The sequence below is a fragment of the Cyprinodon tularosa genome, unplaced genomic scaffold (assembly GCF_016077235.1).
Source record: "Cyprinodon tularosa strain WSP-4 unplaced genomic scaffold, ASM1607723v1 ctg201, whole genome shotgun sequence".
Classification (NCBI taxonomy): Eukaryota; Metazoa; Chordata; class Actinopteri; order Cyprinodontiformes; family Cyprinodontidae; genus Cyprinodon; species Cyprinodon tularosa.
Genome location: NW_024038739.1, coordinates 188,466 through 208,083, shown reverse-complemented (window position 1 = coordinate 208,083; position 19,618 = coordinate 188,466). Strand labels below are relative to the sequence as shown.

Genomic DNA, 19,618 nt, shown 5'->3' with positions numbered 1-19,618 from the left:
GTCAATTGTTGCACATGTCTGGTGCATCCTTCTTGCTAAAACTTTGCAAGTTTCAAATTTGTTTGCCCTTTTAAGATGAAATGTGAACCATATTACATAAATGATGAAAAAAAGGATTTCTTTGAAAGCGTGTAAAGTTAAATGAGGTGGCAAACAACTAGCGAAGGTCACGTTTTCCCCTGTTTGCTGTCTAGGAAACTTAAAATAAAGGCCCATATTATTATAGACGTTTCCTTTGGAACGGTAAGGAGGAGGGCTCGAGGCAGTTTGATTGACGGACGTTTAAGCCAATAGGGGTGATGGGATATCGCAGTAGGGGCGGGGCGAGGTGTCGGAGCCGTTTCCCAGTTTAGTCAGGGGTTCTGAGAACTAAGGTCACGTTTCCGCTGTGGCTGCCATCAAACTTTAGTTAGCTGTTTTTCTGTTCTTACACCGAGAGCCGCCGTTATGTCCAATAACAACGCCAGCAGCAACTTAATCATCGCCCAGAGGGCCGTGAAGCAGCTCCGGTTAGAGGCCAGTACCCGGAGGATCAAGGTACGAACCGATCCAGACAAACACGGAAGCTTTTCTTTCGAGGCGTAGAAAGTTAGTTTAGGTGGAAAAAAGGGGATTATGTTAAAAATAGATCTATTGAACTGCTTTAAAACAGTAACTTATAAAGTTTCCAATCTGCTTTGTTTACAATCTACTTTAAAGTGAAATGTGTATAAATGTCAAACTCTGTTTTATCTGAGGGAAATAAGTGAACATAGAGGCTATCAAACATAGTAGATACAACCACTGCTGTCCGGTGGCTCCATTGCTTGCAAATATTATGCAAAAGAAATATCAAACCCACAGAGAGCCAGTTAGTCTGTGTATGAAAATGAGAAAATGGGCAGAGCCCTTTGAGACTGAGTGGATGTTTATGCTGTTCATGTTTTCACACCCACGCCATATGTTGGGCTCTGCAGGTATCCCAGGCTGCTGCTGACCTGAAAAACTTCTGCCTGCAGAATGCATCCAAGGACCCGCTCCTCATGGGGGTCCCCTCCAGCGATAATCCCTTCAGACCCCCAAAGTCTTGCTCACTGTTCTGAGGTAAGAAGCCTTGACAAAGTCTTCATTAGGACCAATGTGGACCTAAATGTCACCTTCACATTCTGTTTGTACATTATCCATAAAACTAGTTTACAGGTGGAGCGCAGGGTTTATGCTTCGTAGTCCAACCACAAAGGTTGACAGTAAGCAATATAACTGACAGTTACGATCAGCCCCGCTGCTCCCGCGGGCTCCGGCATTGCGGTGGCTGGGGAATTTGTCTCTTCTCCTCCCTTGGTGGGGGTCGGAATTCCTGGGTTGGGCCCTTTGCTGTTGGGGTCCCTTTGGGTGTCTGGGGCTTTGGGTCCCCCAGCGCTCGCCTCTGTGCTTTGGAGGGGCACGTCTTCGGCTCTTCACAACCACTATTGAGCATTTTTCCTTTGAATAAACTTTACATGCACAAGTGTACTCTCACAAACAACTACAGGTGCTTGGCTCCTGATTCACTTCCATACAGAAAGCCAATATTCTTATCTTCAGCTACCACAGTAAACGTGTCAAAATAAATCATACTACTTATACTTCAGCAATAGTATCCAGGTGTTACTTTATTGTATGTCTTGTACCATGTCCGTTGGTTGTGATTTTTTGGTTTGTGCTATCTTTTTGCAGGCGACGAAGCAGACTGAAGACGTTTTATCGTTATCTCCCTTTTATCTTCTTTCTTCTTTTCTCCTTTTTTTCTGTTTTTCCTTTCCTGTTCTACTTACATTGTAGTGTCCATATAATCTGTAAAACACTCTGCATAATTATAATGAAGCTATTTATATGCATAAATCAAGCGGAACACTATGGCGATAGCCGTAATGCTCCACTTGTGAAAGCAAAATCTGTTGGGCTCTTTTTGGCATCAGGACAATTATTCTTATTGCCACATTGCCAGACAGGACACTGTTAAAAAAAAAAAAAAAAGAAAAAAAACTGAAAGTAACAATCAAAACAGATCATTTAATAACATTTTTATTATACGTTATATATTTATTAAATGATGGACTGATTCAATTGCTGGATTGCTGCTGTGTGGCTGCTAAACTATCAGCTGTTTGCAGGTACTTCTCAATAAATTACAATAGAACGGTGTGGTTAGTTTATTTCTACGGTTCGATTTTAAATGCAAAACTCCAACATAGATCATATCACAGAGATGTGCTTCCTGAGCGTGATGCCTAAGGAGAGAGTGCAGGTTATCAGGGCTGCAACTAATAACTATTTTGCACACCTATTAATCTCTCTATTTCTTTTTTTTCAGTTAATCAATTAAGAATCAGATGGTGAAAGGTTCCTTAAGAAGATTTTAAGCAAAATTTAAACCAAGTGAAACTAAAACTGTGTCTTTTAAAGACTTATGAGTCGAGCATATTAATGGACAAAAAGGGTTTTCCATTTTGAATGAAAAATATTTATGTATTTTCTGCAGTTTTGGTATATTAACTGCTTTGAGTGGGCGAGTCTTTCAGATAAAGTAAAGACATGTTTTGGAGTCTTTATCGATTATTAAATTAGCTGATGATTGTTTAAATTGTTTAAGCTTTACAGTTCATCTATAAACTGTTAGGTGTTCACAGCTCTGACTACTTGCTTCTAGCTTAAAGCTAACTACATAATGACATTTCAGTTTCAAAATTGCATTGGTCCAATGCAAGCTGAACGTTAGAATGGACATTTCGGCTTACTGAAAGTAAGTCCACAATACAATAGATCTGCTGTTCAGTGTAAGAATGGTATTTAATACTTAGTCCTCCTAGCAATAGCTTGCTTTGATGGTGACCTTGAGGTTAAGTGTGCTGTTTATCATTTTCATCTTAACAGCTGCATAGATTCTAGATAGATTTCTGTGTGGCCAATCAAACAGGTTGATGATGGTCCAAAATGTCCTGGTGGATGACCATGTTGATTATGGGTTTCGGAAAACCCAGTGAACCACCACCAGCAGATGTCATGTCAGGCCAGCCATCTCTGACTGTTCATGATGGACTTCGAGCCTTCCTGACTTTTGGAGCTTGATTTCCAAAAGAAGTGCCAACTTTGCAATTTGTACAACTGACCAGCAGTCTAGTTATCCCCCCCCCCCCCCTTAAACCATTTAGGACGCTGCTAACATCTGAGTTTCAGGACCCAGAATTTGTTCTGTGAACATCTGAGTGTGTTTGCTGTTAAATCTCTGACTCCAAATTCATTTTTACCTTGTAAATTTCCCTTAAACTCTTGAAAGAATTTTGATAATTTCAGATTATCCCTGTTTCTTGTACACCTTTTCTTTCTCACTTTATCACTTACACTTAACATTTCATTGTTAAGCTTGAAACCAGCCCCTTGTGAAAAGTCAGCTGCGTTCACAGTAACCTATTAGTTCATCTGTCTGTTAATCACCATCCTTGTCAAAGAGTCTAGGTGAATGTCAGTAAGACTTTTATCAAGTTAACAATTTAACTTATGAGGGTTTGAGGTATAAAATGGAAATAACATTATTTCAATACTGATCTTGTTTTTTTTTCTTTTTTTAGATTTTATAAATCTTGTGCCATCATCAGCTGTATCCATAATCACAAAAAAGGAAGTCAAAATAATGAACTACATATTGGTTTGTCTGTAAAGAGTTTGAATTTCACAAGACGAATTATATAAGTAAAGTAAATCTACTTTAAGATATTCAAGACTGTCTAATCGGATCACATTTGAAAAGTTTATTTAGGATTTAAAGTGTTTCGGTTGCCATGACTAAGCAAATTTACCAATAAAGGTGACAATTGAGCAGTATCTCTAAAAGATTCTTTTTAAGTAAAATTGTTGGTGGTAATGAAAGAAAAAAACACAAATTTGTGCAAGCTACCAACTTTACTTTGCCAGTGCGTATTTTATTTATTTTCAAATCATGAAGTTTTTTTCTGTGCATGTTTTTGCAGATGTTTATTGCCCTGACGCTCAGGAGGAACATCAGTGTTTCCACCTTGCTTTCTATGACAACAATAAAATCCTCCCAATAATACATCTGAATACATGCACATTAGTTTATGAGTTATAACTGTTTATCAAATAAAGTTGTTTAGCAGTTCTGTACTATCATATTTTTTTGCTCGTGTGCAATGTCATACAAAACAGGAAATCTTACAAACCGCTTCCCTCTTGCCAGATTAGGGCTGTATATGTGGAAAGTGTGAAGACATGTTGGTTCAAAGTTTTGTAATTTGCTCTAGCAGCAATGGGTGCTGGAAATGTCCAACCTGCTGTCTAGAGAGTTATGTGTGCAGGTTCCAAATAAAACATAATTTTTTTTTTCAGATGGAAGGGTTTTGCCCTGTTTTGGCAAAAAAGGGTTCATGACTAAATGAGACTGGAATACAGTTTTTGTGGTGTTGGTGCTTATTTAACAGAAGACAGGCAGAAAATAGGGGAAGGGGGGCATGCAGCAAAGGTCTTTGTGCCGGGATGCAATGCAGGACGGATAAGGAAGGACTAAGGGTTGTATGAACTTCCTATAAGATGAATCAATCTTTTTATGTGGTCTCTGTTCTCTCTTAGCAGCAGAAGGAACATGAAGGATTTTCTGGACCTGTCCGTTGAAGCTTCACTTCTCTTCTCATCGACTTCATGGTAAACCTGCCTGCAGCTCCTCATGGGAAGGGAGGGAGAGCCGATTTCCATCTTGTTTGCCAAAACTAATGGTATCCTATCCTCCATCTGTTACGTGAAAGCATGGCCAAACTACTCAACAAGCAAGCAGAAGACGTTCCTGACACTAACGTGACTAATGATTAATCTGGGTTTGCCTAAGTGCCCAACATGTCCGGCATCTATTTACAGACTGTTACCGCTGTTTGTTATTTTCAGTCGTGTTGTGAAGGGCAGGTGGAAGGATAATCAAACATGGATTTATAATAGCTTATCTTCCATCCACACTTTTGTATTTATCTCTGTGAAACACAACAACAAAAACAAAAAAAACTACTAATATTGTTGGCCAACAAACTAAACTGGTGCCTTTTTCAATGTTTGTGTATATAAGCGGAAAATAAACTGGTTTTGTGGACCTTAGGTACTAAGGCATGACACAGGCTTTATCTTGGAGCAAGCGATGGGTTAATCTTTCATTTTCTTGTTACTTTAACTCACCTATCTATAGCTATATTTTAGACTCTTTTAAGTTTCTCCTTCTTTATGTTGAATCTTTCTATTTAAGGTAAAAACACATGATGGCCTTACACTATGTGGATTAGTGGTAACAACCTTAACTTATTGCACAAATCCTTGTGTCTGTGTTGGAATCCTTGGGTTATGTTTGTATTTAATGTTTTTTTTTTCACGCTGGAATCAAGCATCAATCAACCAAAAATCTTTCCTGCTGATGAAGAAATCTGTCTTTTCAGACACTGATGAATTGCTGCATCTAACTTTATATACATATATATATAAAAAAAAAAAAGTGTATCAAAAACTATTGTTAAAGCATTACTTTATAATTGCTGACTGCTTTTTCAAAGACAGGAAGTGAGTATTTAATTAAAAGGTGCGTTTAATTTGGTGCTTTTCCACTTATGTAATTTGTGTGAAGTTATTTTTAAGTTGGATGTAGATTTGAAAAGTGGATGTCATTTAATTGTGAATTGGATCTTTTTTTGTGAAGGCAAACTGCTGGATTAAATGTGTTTAATATTCTCACATCCCATAAATCTGCATAAAGAATAACTCTTACCTGTCAGCTTGATTTGTGATAAATGCATCATGTTTGTATGGAAGGAAATAAATAAAAATGTATACAAGCAAAATGGATTGCGTCCTGATTACTGTCTAATAAAATAAAGCTTTAAAGCAGTATTCCTGATGGTTTGGGGAAGAATGGAATATGACTAAAGTATTTTCAAAGTCTATGTCTATCCATCCAAATACAAAGGATGTTTGTTTATACAGTATATCTATGTATCTGTCATTCCTACGTGTTTTTTTAAGCTGAACACTAGTACTCCCTCACAAGGTTTTGGAAAAAGGCTAAATTGGACTGAGCAATCTGATAAAGTGATTCCAGAAAAAGGATGGGAGTTTCCTATATATGTGGTGGGCTTACCCTGTGAGGGAGTTCAGCTGATGCCACATGCTGATTTCATGTGAATCTCCCAAGTTGAAGCTGTTTCAGCGCTTCACACACAGTGGAAAATGCTGACTCACAGAGCCAACTGGCTCGTTATGAGGGTCATTTGCTGGACATTTCAGAGATTTTGTTTATAGGAATTGGATGTTTTTTTTGTCCCCAATTAAATTTGTGGGCAGTTTGTTTGTGTAATATCCAAAAAATTATCATTGAATTGTGGGCTGGAACAAACTTGGGTGCTCATCGGAAAAAATAAACTGCACTGGAGTCAAAACACTGACGCCATTTACAGAAGGGGGCCGTCTTTTAGGAGCAGTTTGAAGGATCAGTAGCTTATCTAAAGTAAAATTCAAAGGGTGAGGAGAGTCATGATACTCCTGTTTTCTTTTTTGGTTCCTTTTTAAATAATCACAATAGCTTTCACTTTTTGAGGCATTTTTATGCTGAAGTTCTTAACACAAGTATTACTATTGAGTACGTCGGCCACCACTGAGTGTACATTTAACCACTGTATATTTTGGACAAAAATAAGTAAGAATAACTCAAAATGAGACGTGGTTGTCCAAATGTTAACTGGAACCTTTTTAGGAAATTGTTTGCTCAATTAAATCCAAACCTGGCTCACTTAGGGGCCGTCCATTGTCAGTAATCAGCAGAAGCGCTGTCACCTGGAAATAAAAGAAGCAGCAGCTGTCAGCTGAACAAGTCTGACTGCTAATGACTAGAAATACACACGGGGTAAATCAACATAAAAAGTATGTGGTTGTATTTTTTTGATCACTTGGCTGGGTTTATAGGTTTTATGTGTTTAAAATCATGTTTATGATTGTGTGTTTTATTTTTGGATTTAGATGGCGTACAGCTATATCAGCCAGAATAAACTCAGTGGAAAGCAGGAATGTTCCGGTTAGGCTCGCATTTTTATTATTCAAACCTGTAATTCACATAGAATGGTAAAATAAGCTATTACTTATTTTTCATTCTATGTGCCAAATGGATAATCTTATTCTCTTTATCTACACTAAATATTATCAAATGTTCAACTTTCTCTTTTTCATGTTTTGGTTTAAAACAAGCAGGAGGTCTATTTTTTCTGAGAGATCCAAGCTCCTCTCCAAGCACCTCCTGGTTGTCTAACGGACAGGACAGTAAAGACCAGGCAGACTCCCTCAGGGTGGGTAAAAAAAATGATCAACTAGATACCAACTTTGTGTTTTGCAAAACCTGTTAATTTTGGGGTTTTTTGTCATTCCACAATCTTTACTGTTGTAAAAGTTGAAATGGAGGGGGAAAAAAAGCATAGTTTCTGAAAACTGTGGTGCATGTTTGTATTTGGTGATGTAAGTTCCAACCTTCTAACCTGACTCCGCCAGATGGATTTGCTCAGCATATTCATCTGGAAACCTTCCGTTGAAGTAATTTTGGGAAGGGGCGAAAATACTGGTTAGCTGATTGGCCTATGTTGGTGATAGACGGGCCAAATAAACCAATCAGATCAACGAAGCATATGACGTACTAACAGCCAGGCTACTCTTGCCGAAACCAGTCGGGAGAAGAGCAAAAACATCTTTTCCTCTGAGAAAAGCCTCCAGAGCACTGTTTTGCCCTTCTTTCAGTGAAGAAATACTCTGTAATTCCGATAAAACTTGCTCGATAGCCACGCTAACGCTAGTTTCATCGGCTGAAGCAGCCATGTTCTTTAGACTGAACTGTCGCGCTTCTCGTTGCGTCACACCTCAACCCGCCTCAAAGCCAACGCTGATTGGACGTTCGTTTAGTGAACGGCTCCAAATTTTCTTCAACGGAGAGTAGCCAGACTGAACTGCGAGGGAAATCTTGAAAGCTTGCGAGATCAGGATGGTCTCACAAGGCTACCAACCTTTTACTTAAAATACTGGTGTGTGTTTTCTGGTGTGTGTTCTCTAGCTTTGCGCATCAAGACATTGAGTTGTTTGGGGATTTGTCTCCTTTGCAGAATAGTGAAAGCTCAGTCAAGAGGAAAATATCAATTTTTAAGTTTTGCCACAGATTCTGAGGTGGATTTAGCTCTGGACTTTGACTGACATTCGATCAGCATATGCATAGGTGTTGCATTGCTTTGATCCAAACCAGGTCTGTCAACATCGTAGATCAGCCTCCTGTATATTTTTTATGTGCCAGTGGTCAACTTAAAACCAAGTTAAGTCTCCTCATGAAAAATTCCAGTTCCAAAGATCCAAGCTTATAGTCCCCTGGTTCAGTTTTGAGTCCTGCAGATGTTTTGAGTTTGACTCGTATCTTCTAGGCACAGTGTCCTTTAAGATTCGGATAGGTCGCCGTCTCAGCAAAACCAGTTCAAATGTTTGCACCACATGTTCAGCATGTCATAAAGTCCAGCAGGTGCCTAAAGCACATTGGACAGTGGGGTCTGAGGGCCAAGATTGGATACTTTTAAGGCTAAACTCAGAAGTCGGTAGCTCTGGCTGCATGTAAAGTGTTGCTTTTCCATTCAAAGGCGGCGCTTCACCCTGGCCTCGTATGGTTTTAGGCTTCCAACATGTTTTCTCCAACATGGGGGGGGACTTGTTTACTTTCTAGATTTCTACTCCATAATCTTGTCATCATTCTGTTTGTGTATAAAGCAACATTCCAATAACATGCCCTAGCATTTATTTTCAGTCAAAGAATATGAGCAGGCAAATGTCTCATCTTGCAGGAGCAGCTCGGGGAGATGGATGAGCATATGGCCAGGCTTCAAAGAGATCTAAGATCTGAGCGTACAAAAGTAAGGCAACAGTTTTTTAGAGGAACAGGATAACTTCTTGAATGAGCCTCCTCTGATCAGCATTTTTCTTTCTCAGTGCTCCCGTCTGCAGCTGCAGTGCAACCGGCAGGAGGCGGAGCTAAAGCGCAGAGAGATGCAATGCAATAGACTGAAGGAGAGGCTCTCACAGCTCACTGACAGACAAAGAGACAGAGGACCATGTGAGACTCCAGAATAATTTCAGACATAATGATTTAAAAACGGTATTTATGGTTTTGCAATTATTTTCTAATGCAGCTATAGAGGTCTTAAACCTCCCTCCTGGAAACAGAGGGAAAAGAGAGCAACCCAGGAAACCAATCAGGTCTACTGCCAAGTATGTAGACTAGCTTTTAAAGCTCTATGTAGTATGCCTGGATTCATCAGCAACGTTCAGACTGTAGTTCTGTCACCTTACAGGCGAGAAGAAGCTGCACTGCTCCTGATGCTGGACCGCAGAGAGGCAGAGCTGAGAGAGGCGATGAAGCTGCGCCACAGTCTCACCACTTTGTTGCATGCACTCAGAGTCGACATGGAGCAGGTCAGAAAAGGGATGATTGACTGACATCTTTGGGTCATTCTAGAAAAGGTTACTTCAACAATTAAAGAGCATTTAGGTTGGATGTAAAGCAGTTATCAGCACTGAATTAAAGTACAATGTGGTAGGTAAAATAAGATTAAGATGAACACATTTATTTATTTTATACATTTTAAAAAATTTAATTCTTGCTGTTTTTGGAAATAGAATTTTCAATTTAACCCCTTGTTTACTGGTAATGAGAAATGTTTTTAAGTGCTAAAAGAAAATAATATTTCTGATCTCAGCATGATGTGAGAGAACAAGCAAACATTGTTTTTATGTCTAGACCCAAAACTGGTCCAATTCAGTTTACACCAGTTCAGTTCATTCCAGTTCAACCCAACCATGTAGTGTAATTTGGACCCATCAGAATATCTCAAAATAAAGTGGTATTTTTTCGAGAAGTAATTTTATTACAGTAGTTAAATCCAGAAATGGTCCTTTAAGATTGATGACCATTTTTAGATTAATTAGATCAAAATGGCATGAAATGTTAGCAGTCAATATAACACATACATTTACTAAACAAATTATGTAATTTGGATTATACATTGTTACCTACTTTTATTTCAAGCTTTAAAGTCATGCACATAACAGGCCAGATAAATCATTAAGTTTTTGTCATACAACCAATTAAAGAAATTAAACTATAACCCGCAAAATTCATTTGAAGTGTTCCGTTCAATCTGATTAATTAAAGCAAATGTGTGGAGGTGGGTATTATTTTTCATTAATTTAGAATGTTTCATCATACAGGGAACGTGTCATATCAACTAAAATGCATGTGCATGCTGAATATGTGCTCTGTTGCATGAATTGTTCCGTCATAGAGGAGTTGGGTAGTTGGCTCCCCTGGAAGCCCTGGTTGCTTTCATAGCACCCTACATTTTAACTTCTTTCTTTGGTGTCCCTTGAGAATAGCCCATACATTTCTATGTTCCTTTTGGGATTAGTTTAGGCACGTTTGCAACGCAGTCAAGCACAGTGATACTATGGTTACTTAAATTGATAATCCAGCCCAACATAAACTTTATGCATTCTTAAATGGCCTGTGAAACATGACTCTTAAGATTATTTCTGATGCTTGTGCATCATTTTCAGACACTGTTTTTTTTTGTCCTTCCAGACACCTTTTTATGAATCTGCTTGCATACAGCTCTCTCTGAATAGTCTGTTTGACTGTACAGAGTCCTGCATATAAGCACCAAGGCTTATACTCGATGACTGCTCAAAAACAAATCCATCTTCCCAATGAAAGTATAGGCAATACATTCAATAAATTATATTTTTCTTTATGCCTAGCAAAACTTACATTTTGGTTTTCATTAGCTGTAGCCACAATTAACATGTGGCTGTTGTTTATACATTACTGTGCAATAATCAACTGTAAAATGATCAATAACATTTTGATTGTGATTTTAGATGTGCCTGTAAATCAAAATGTGATTCAAGAAAACCAAAGTCACTCTAACATAAGTTTAATTACAAAATTGGAAAAACAAAATGTCTATATTGCTGTACTTGATGTCTGCTTGCTGGGAAGCTGTAACCCTTGATGGTGCAAGTGAGCTGATTTCTGACAGTTATAGGCAGAGTCTTAACGTCAAGAGTTTCTGTCTACAGATCAACACTGGGAGTTGGTTCCATAGTGGAGGAGCTTAAAAACAAAAAGATCTGCCCTCCATTCTACTTTAAAAGCGAGAAATCAATATTGGGATAAAAATAGGGCTTAATTTGTGTCATTACTCTAAACCCTTTTGAAGTGGCTGGAGTTTCTGGATGTCAATGATGGAGACAAAAAGCTAGATGAAACTGAAGCAGTCCTTGGTGAACACGTGACTGGAGGAGTCGTTCAGAGCTGGAGGCTGGTGCAGCAGAAGCTAAGAGGCATCTTTTCTGAAGGTGAAAACACCACAATAAGTCTTTGAAACAAAAAGTAAAAAAATGACTATAAAATGACTGTCAACAGATCAAACTGCTGCTGGTACTGACCACGATAAGCTTCTGGCTCAGCTAGAGATGGAACTGAAGGAAAGTAAGGAGGTGGTCAGATTACAGCAGCAGCTTCTACAGGTATCAGTCCCTTTTTCTTCAAAGTGTACATGAGCTCTCACTGTAACACAACACAGTTTACATCACTTTTTTTTCACCACAGTGTTTTTTTTTTTTTTTCCCCATCAGTGTTATAACTGCTGCTTACCTTTATCAAGGCTGCACTTTAAAAATGAAGAAGTCTAGAGAGCTGTACTAAATCAAAATTCTTTTTATATACATTTATGTGTACAAAATGACAAAATAAAATCTAAGTCTAACACCTGCTCTTGTTGCTTCTGCTAGGATAGCCTTGTCTCCACGGTCCCATCTGAACTCTCAGATTCTTACTTTTTGGAAGAGTGGGAACGTCTTCAGATGTCCTGGGCAGAGTTGACTCATCAGAGGAGAACTTTTGAAAGGGAACGGAAAGCTTTCACAGACGCTGCAATTCGACTGAGCCACGAGGTAAAACTGGTTCTCATCACTTCTGGAGTTGAACCCAAAACTGGCATCTGATGCTAAAGTTTTTTTTTTCTTTTAACGTCTTTTAACAAGCGACGAGATTTTGAACAACAAAGGAACTTGTTTTTGAAGCAGCAGTATCTAAGCGAATCACCCGTGTTTAATCGAGGAGCATCAAACAGGAGGGAGAGCACCGCTTTCAGTGAGTAAGGGTTAAACATGCCTCCATCTATATGCATATGAAATGGTGCTGGATGAAGGTGCAGGCAGAGACTTCCCTCCTGGTTGTTCATTTGTGTCCTTTCTTCCATTTCACTGTTTGAGGGATGAACTAGAAATTAAACTAAAGATAACATTGATGGTCTATAGCATTTTTATAAAATCTCTCCTGGGTGCAGATTTCTCCAGTGAGGGAGGAACTAATGTATCTGGCTGTCTACCCATTACTCCCTCACCAAGCAACTCTGGGAATGCAGCTTCTCCTGGATTACATGAAGAAAGGGTCAGAGTTCAAACCCCGAGCACGCCGCAGCTGTACTCTGCCCTTAATCTACCATACAATAACAGGTTAGTATTTAATCTAGTAAAACAAAGTGGTGCATAATAATAAAGGTCAAGTAACCTCTTTTTTTTTCATGTAGGAGCCAACTTTATTCTTTCAGTGGAACCCATTTGCCTTTATTAGCCACATCATTAGAATAGTAGTTGGATTGAGAAATTAAGACATACTTTCTAGTGTACTATAGTTAATTCATATTAAGATAAACTTTATTAATCCCAAAGGGAAATTAAATGTTGCAGTAACTCGTACGGTTATTTTTTTTTTCATTTTCATCCAGGTGTTGTAGGTGTTAGCTGTAGGCAGTAAGGATGTGGGGGGATCAGCTGCTGGTCCCCCCCTTCCATTAAAATATGATTCTATTCTCTTTCCTATTTCAGTTTGTTTTATAAAGACACACTATATTACATTGTTCATGCTAAGCTGAACATTCATAAAACTATGATGTAATTATTCTGGCTGAGAGTGAAATGAGTCTAGAAAGGGATTTGTTTTTAACAGGTGGTGTTTAGGGCAGCCTTGGGTCCAAATCTAGCTGTTGTTGAAGAAGCTCAGCAGTCCATAGCAGCCATATTGTGACGCATGTCAGATATATGAATGTTCTTTGTATTTGCAGAAGAAACAGGAATGTAAAGGAAATTTACAACCACTGCATGTCTCGGCATCACTGTGTTCTAGTGTGCAACAAGGATCTTCTGAAGCGGTCTGTCTTGCAACGGTTCTGAAGAATCCTCTTACTGAAGAGACTCTGTTGTTGTCCATAATTTTGTCTACTTCATGAAGAATAATTCTTTGTGAAATAATCTACAGAGGTTCTAAAGGAGTTCTCAGAACAGAGCTGGCCTTCTTTATTAGCTTGTTAAGCTTTAAGTCATTTTTTTTCGAATACTGTTATCCCAGCAGATGATGGCAGAATAGATCACTCTCCTCAACAGACTTATAGAAGATATGTAGCATCTTGCTGCAAACAGCCAAGGACATAAGCTTCCTTAGGAAGTACAATCTGCTCTGTTCTTCTTGTAGATGGCTTCACAGTTGTGTCTCCAGTTGGGTTTGCTGTCGAGGGGTCTGTTTCAAGAAGCAGGTTAAGTATTTCTAAACTTGAGTTATGGGAAACTTGAGTTTTCCATCTCACAAAGAGTTTATTCAACCTGTGTTCAGTCACCGCATAATGCCCCTTTCACACTGGCCAGTGTACCGGTTTATACCCGGGAACGATTGGCTTTTATTGGCAGTGGGAACAGTTCACTGATGCATGTTTATCCAGGTAAAAGGACTCTGCTCTGATAGGCATACTATGGGAACACCAGAGCTGGTGGTCTGTCAGCTGAGCATACCCGGTCAGACCAGCATATCCATAGTCAATACATGTTTATCCCTTTAATTTTGTACGAAAAATAGACTTTAAACTACCATAACGGGCATGTATCCCTTTAGTTGTGTACAAAAAAATATTTAATTGCTTACTTTTTGGTGTTTTAGGTGTATGGTGATCTGACCTTAAATTGTTTTTGTTTTTTGTACATAACTAAAGGGATACATGCCCGTCAAGGTAGTTTAAGTCAAGTTTTTTGTACAAAACTAAAGAGATAAACGCCAATCTGACATCTTGCGCATCCGTATTGACAATAGGGATGCTGGTCTGAGGAAGTATGCTCATATGACAGAACATCGGGTTGACCCACTAAATTACGCGAAACCATTGAATGCAACGTATGGACGTCTCACACCTAGCTAGTCCCTTCTGATCTAACGAGCCAAAACAACTCTGGCAGTTTCTAAATTTGTTTACTTGTGCATTCTCATGTGTTTTTGAAACATCATCAGCCTTAGCCCTAGTACTGTTCCAATTCACAAAAACACAAAACCAAGAACGGACAATGTAGTTCTTGCCCCTCTCTGTTTTCTGAGTTGCATCAGAGCAGACTTGTCTGTTCTTGAGATTGACAGCTGTCCCAGCATGCACCATGGCAGCAGCAGGTTCCAGGTTAGTGCTCACAGTATTAAGTTAAGTTATTTTCTGTTGCTTTTGTGCAATAAAAGTACATTTTAAGATCATTTGAGGGAAGAACATTATACTTTTAAGCGTCACTATATGGCCCATTTAGTGGTTTAACGCATAATATAAAGAGAAAAAAAATCCAAAGTTGAGAGGACCTCGGCATCCAGCAGACCGCCGAGGCTAACCGCAGCCAGGGCTAATCATAGCCCATCTGCAGCAGCCCTCTCTCTGCATAGCTGTATGTGAAGTAATGATGGTGAGTTTTTTTGTTTTACTTAGCAATGGCTGCGCCCGGAATTGGTGACCTGTCCAGGGTGTACCTTGCCTCTCGTCCACAGACGGCTGGAGATGGGCACCAGCACCCCTCACGACCCCACTTGGGATAAGCATGATGGAAATTGAATGGATTGACTTGGCAAAATGTTAATTTGATTTGTGTTTATCTGACTTTGTTCATAATCCCCCCAATAAATCAAAAAATAATTTATCTAGAGAGCATTAATAGGAGGTGAAATGCAGCTCAAGACGAGCTGAGCATGTGGTGACGTCACGAGTGCGCATTTGCTCCAATTGGCCCATATTCATAATTTATTCTTAATGGTACTCCAGCATTCATAACATGTAGGCTAATCACTGTCCCCCAGACATCCGAGGTTATATTTTTTATGTTTATATTTTTTTTAAACGAAACAGAGTGTTCACAAACACTGCTAACCCACCTCCTTTGAATTTCCCAGTCTCCTTTTAAATCCCTTTCTGCTTGTATGGTCAGAAAGGCTGGCAGAGAGACGCTTGAGTTGGAGATAAGATCCTGCAGCCACGTTACATTAAAGCACTTTGCTGATATTCTGGCTTGGCCCTTGCTAGGGCTTGGAGTTCTTCCAACTTGTTTCCTAAAGATCTCACATTGCCCATGAAGATTGATGGACGAAATTGTTAAAGTATTATTTCAACTTCAGAATTGTTAAATAACTGCTCCTGGGTGTAAAAGAAAAGAACTTTCTGTGGTTGCTGTTGTTACGCATCATAAGTATCCAAAAGATATCAAAGGACAAAACTTGTCTGGACTATTTTTGGTTTTTATCTTTGCTCAGTCATCCTGGTTGGAAAGGCTTTATTAACATCTTTTTAACTACCATAGATTCACAGTTGGGATTTAAGTCTCGACTTTCTTTAGTCCATTCTAATACACGACTATCCTTTCATCGGATTTTTGTGCCTAAAATGATTAGTGATGCTGTCCTTGTGCTTAGTGAATGTACTGAATATAATTTTAATTGAAGACTAGACGCAGTGCAGAATTGGAGGTAATCGTAATTGTTTTGTTTTTTTTCCCAAGCGAACCACTGCTGAACAGGGTAGAGCTACTGACATCAATTCTCCTAATTTACATCACATCCTTGGTCAAGTCACTAGAAACGAGTACAGCAGTAACCCCTTTTAATGGAGTTAGTTTCTAAGCGTTTGTGCAGACACGTGCACATTTACGGCCTGGTGCAGGTCATTTTTTTTCAGGGGTCTGGCAGTGCTCCTCCTGTTCCTCAATGCACCAGGACAGAGGTAGCAGTCCTGTTGCTGGGTTGTTCCCCTCCTAAAGCCTCCTCCATGTCTCCTGGTGTACTGGCCTGTGTCCAAGTAGCACTTCTGGACACTACCTTGACAGACGCGGCAAACCTTGCCACAGCTCATATTGATGTGCCATGCTTGATGAGCTGCAGTACCTGAGCCACTTTTATGGATTTCGGAGTTCATCTCACCACCAACACGTGTCTTCAGAACATCGGCCAGAAAGCATAAGACCGAAAAGTTGCCTGTGGTCCCCACCTGCAGAACCATTCCTTGAGTACGTCTTGTCAATTTCACATCTGTTATCTATTCCATTTGTACAACAGCATGTGAAATTTATTGTTAATCAGTTTCCTAAGTGGACAGTTTGTGTATGTGTGTGTACCTGACTAGCCTCAGAGTGAGGACCATTTTTCCAATTTAACCATCAAATTGAGAACTAGTTGTTGCAAAGTGAGGACATTTTGCCGGTCCTCACATGCTACTTTGTTAATGGTTAGGTTTAGGGCTAAGGTGTCAATTGGTTAGGGTGAGTGTGCATTGCTAATGGTTAGTTTTAGGGTTGGGGCATAGAAAGGCTTGAAAATGACTGAAAATCAATGGGAGTAAACACATGGTCCTCACTACAATGGTAGAACGAGTTTGTGTGGATTATTATTAGTCCTGTGTATTTGTTAGCCAGATTAGATGGGGTGGGTGGCCTTCCTTCATATGGTGTATCACGTGTGTGTGTGTGTATAGATGCTGTCTAATGAGGACAGCCTTTGTCTGTACAAAAAGCACAGGATAATGATACATCCTTGTAATGGCCCTGCCTACTGGTGGTGGTCAGAGGACCAGGTGGCCTCTGTGTGCAGCAGCCTTGCTTCTGTCAGTGTGTCCCAGGGTAGCTGTGGCTAAAATGTAGCCCAGTGCGGATGTGACTGACTGACCATACTTTGAAGAGCTTTGGAGTCACCCCACTGATAAAGGTGCCATATAAATACATCTGTTATTCAGTTTATCAGCAATAAACGTTTATTTAAAGGGTAAGTATTTCTTCAAGGATTGAAATGGTTATTTTCATAACCACCTGAATGAGATCAGGGCATTGCATCTGATGCTATTAAGCTAAATTTTTATCTTTTTTTAGGTCTAGAGGAAATGACCACCACTCTGAGATGTGTGAAGTTGGGTCAGGCAGGAGACTGCGCACACCCTGGCCTTCATATTTGGACTGGTCATTTTAGTACAATCTATTTTCACTGCTGTACTTAAAGAATATATCTTGTCTTCAATTTTGTATTTTTTTTTTTAAACTACTTTAATAAAAGATTTTATTTAAACCAGTTACTCACTGCATGCTGCCAACTGATATTTTTTTTTATTCAGTGATATATGAAACAATTTTTCTCTTGCTGTGGTCGTTCTAACATAATTCAATTGATCCTGTTGAGGTTCTACAACTAAGACTCTCTAATGTAAAAGGAGTATTCACTGGGTTCAAGCTGGTAACAAAGAGATCCGTCCCTAAAAGGTACAGTTCTGCTCGCTAAGGGCGAAAGGTTTATCCCTTCTATTCTACGCCTCCCAGTCTCTTTGTGGATAATTTAGTTTGTAAATCTGCTAACAAAATGTTGCCTGACTTCTTATGGGAAAAAAAACAAAACATTATTTGCACTAATCTGTCATCTTAAACTGTGATAAAGCTGGAGGCCTATATTTTACTGTTTTGACTAATTTAATAATTCCTTTAAAATAAAATGGATTAAAAAAAACTATTGTAAAACCCTATTTTATTTCACAACATGCCTTTTCTCACCTAGAGTTTCTTCTCCTCAGTAATTGTCGTATTCCAAAAATACCCACTAAACTCTCCAACTTCCACCAAGAGGTATTTTCAGCATGGTCTCTCATTTATATACACAACTTTTCTTGTCAGATATGTTTCATTTGGAACAATTCCAATATATTATACATAACCAGGTTAATATTATTGCAGATATGGTTCAACTATGGTATTGTCCAAGTTTATCAACTATTAAATAACAGAGGTCATCCTTGTAGCTTTGAAGAATTTCTCATTCGGTACAAGGTTCCCGTCACCCCAATAGCATACAGCATTGTATTTGATGCTATTCCATCTGGTTTACTCTTGTTTAAAAGCATTGACCTCTCTTCTATCTAGTCTCTGAGTCCTCCTGACTTCAAACACTCTGCTGTTGGTAAGCTCTGTTTTTCAACTCAAATATAAATCTTAACTCCAACATTCACACTATGTTTCACGAAAATCTAGTATCTTCCCCATCCTGTGTTTCTTTCTGGAACACATATGTACAGAATCTTAATTAGGAAATCTGGTCTCTTCCAGATAGATTTTCTTACTAATAAAATCAAAGAAGTCCCTTTCAATTGAATTCATACATTTTATCCAACCAAACATTTTTCTTCAGAAATGCAAAGCAGTTCATATTTACTGCTCCTATCCGGAAACTTCCTTTCATTGGTTTTGGAAATGTGCAAGCTCCCAGAGCTTTTGGAAGGACATTCTCACTATCTAATATTCCACCAGGTTTCCCTCTATTTTGAAAAATTTTTTTTTGGTGTCACAGATTCCAAAACAAAAGACCCCTCTGCTGCATTCCTTATTAACCTGATCTTGTTTATTGCAGCAACTTCAGGAAACAAAAAAAGCTGCCTGACTCGCTCGTTATAAAAAGGATCCACTGAGATCAAAACGGTGCTGAAGTGTGAACTTTATTATCGGAAAAAGAATAAACGACATACTATAATGTATTCAAAATTTAACTGGACAAACGTAAATCAAAGTGAATTGTATAGTTTTCAACAAATAATACATATACAGCCATACACTCACAGAGGCGCCACCCCATACAGTACCCTGTCCACCCCACTCACCAGTCTCTTCCTGATTTGTGCAATTTGTGGTTAAGAAGTGTGAGTTTACAATTTACGAGGTGATCTTAATTGGTCTTTTCCTCATTAGAGTAAAGGTTCTTGCTGAGGAAACGTCTCTCCTCACTCATTATTCATCCTTATTTTCAGGTATGTTGTTGCTGTTAAACATTAGCATGATTGTAGTAATCCCAAACATGTAGAAGTGATGTCAAATGTGTTTTGGGGATATTTTAAATGGTTCAGAACAATGTTTTACCGAGTGTAGTAAGGTGCTCCCTGCTAAAATGCAACGACCAACTCATAGTTGTAGTGTGCGTCGCCTTTTTGTTTCAACTGCAACAATACATAGATGCACATGGTGGTATATTTTTTCCACTCATTTCAGAGGTTTCACGCACTTTGATTTTGTAAGTATCATTACATTACTATTTTGTGTTGACTGAAGAATAAGGTTGATTTTCTAATGTGTGAGGAAAGGGTTATGTGTTTATGGACCAAAGCTATTTTTTTTTTGCTGTTTAAGGTTTCAATGTTAATCTCAGAGGATTTGTTGCTTGTTGTAGGGATTA

General features: G+C 38.8%; 2 protein-coding genes across 3 annotated transcripts; both read left to right on the top strand.

Annotated features, from left to right (window-relative positions):
- The first annotated feature begins 322 nt into the window (after nucleotides 1-322).
- si:ch211-286b5.5 (uncharacterized protein LOC100003596 homolog) lies at nucleotides 323-5,846 on the top strand. 2 transcript variants are annotated; one of them, XM_038284766.1, is made up of 3 exons: nucleotides 323-537; nucleotides 957-1,083; nucleotides 4,606-5,846. In XM_038284766.1, exons 1-2 carry the CDS (start codon nucleotides 448-450, stop codon nucleotides 1,080-1,082), a joined length of 216 nt encoding a protein of 71 aa, XP_038140694.1. In that variant the 5' UTR covers nucleotides 323-447; the 3' UTR covers nucleotide 1,083; nucleotides 4,606-5,846. The 2 variants fall into 2 exon arrangements, with proteins under 2 accessions (XP_038140694.1, XP_038140693.1); XM_038284765.1 differs by having other exon boundaries at nucleotides 324-537; nucleotides 4,603-5,846.
- A 1,052-nt stretch (nucleotides 5,847-6,898) lies between these two features.
- Nucleotides 6,899-17,834, top strand: si:ch211-286b5.4 (afadin- and alpha-actinin-binding protein B). Its single transcript, XM_038284698.1, has 13 exons — nucleotides 6,899-6,921; nucleotides 7,018-7,072; nucleotides 7,246-7,340; nucleotides 8,862-8,930; nucleotides 9,007-9,130; nucleotides 9,207-9,285; nucleotides 9,369-9,489; nucleotides 11,292-11,430; nucleotides 11,498-11,601; nucleotides 11,866-12,027; nucleotides 12,118-12,226; nucleotides 12,423-12,591; nucleotides 17,284-17,834. The coding sequence occupies exons 2-13, from the start codon at nucleotides 7,018-7,020 to the stop codon at nucleotides 17,378-17,380; spliced, it is 1,323 nt and encodes a 440-aa protein (XP_038140626.1). The 5' UTR covers nucleotides 6,899-6,921; the 3' UTR covers nucleotides 17,381-17,834.
- The last annotated feature ends 1,784 nt before the right edge of the window (nucleotides 17,835-19,618 follow it).

What these genes read in the sequence shown, in the direction of transcription:
- si:ch211-286b5.5 (XM_038284766.1), top strand. Translation starts at nt 448, where the DNA reads ATGTCCAATAACAACGCCAGCAGCAACTTAATCATCGCCCAGAGGGCC. An exon ending in CCAGTACCCGGAGGATCAAG is followed by an intron (nt 538 to 956) that starts GTACGAACCGAT and finishes TGGGCTCTGCAG; the next exon opens with GTATCCCAGGCTGCTGCTGA.
- si:ch211-286b5.4 (XM_038284698.1), top strand. Translation starts at nt 7,018, where the DNA reads ATGGCGTACAGCTATATCAGCCAGAATAAACTCAGTGGAAAGCAGGAA. An exon ending in TGGAAAGCAGGAATGTTCCG is followed by an intron (nt 7,073 to 7,245) that starts GTTAGGCTCGCA and finishes TAAAACAAGCAG; the next exon opens with GAGGTCTATTTTTTCTGAGA. An exon ending in CAATTCGACTGAGCCACGAG is followed by an intron (nt 12,028 to 12,117) that starts GTAAAACTGGTT and finishes TCTTTTAACAAG; the next exon opens with CGACGAGATTTTGAACAACA.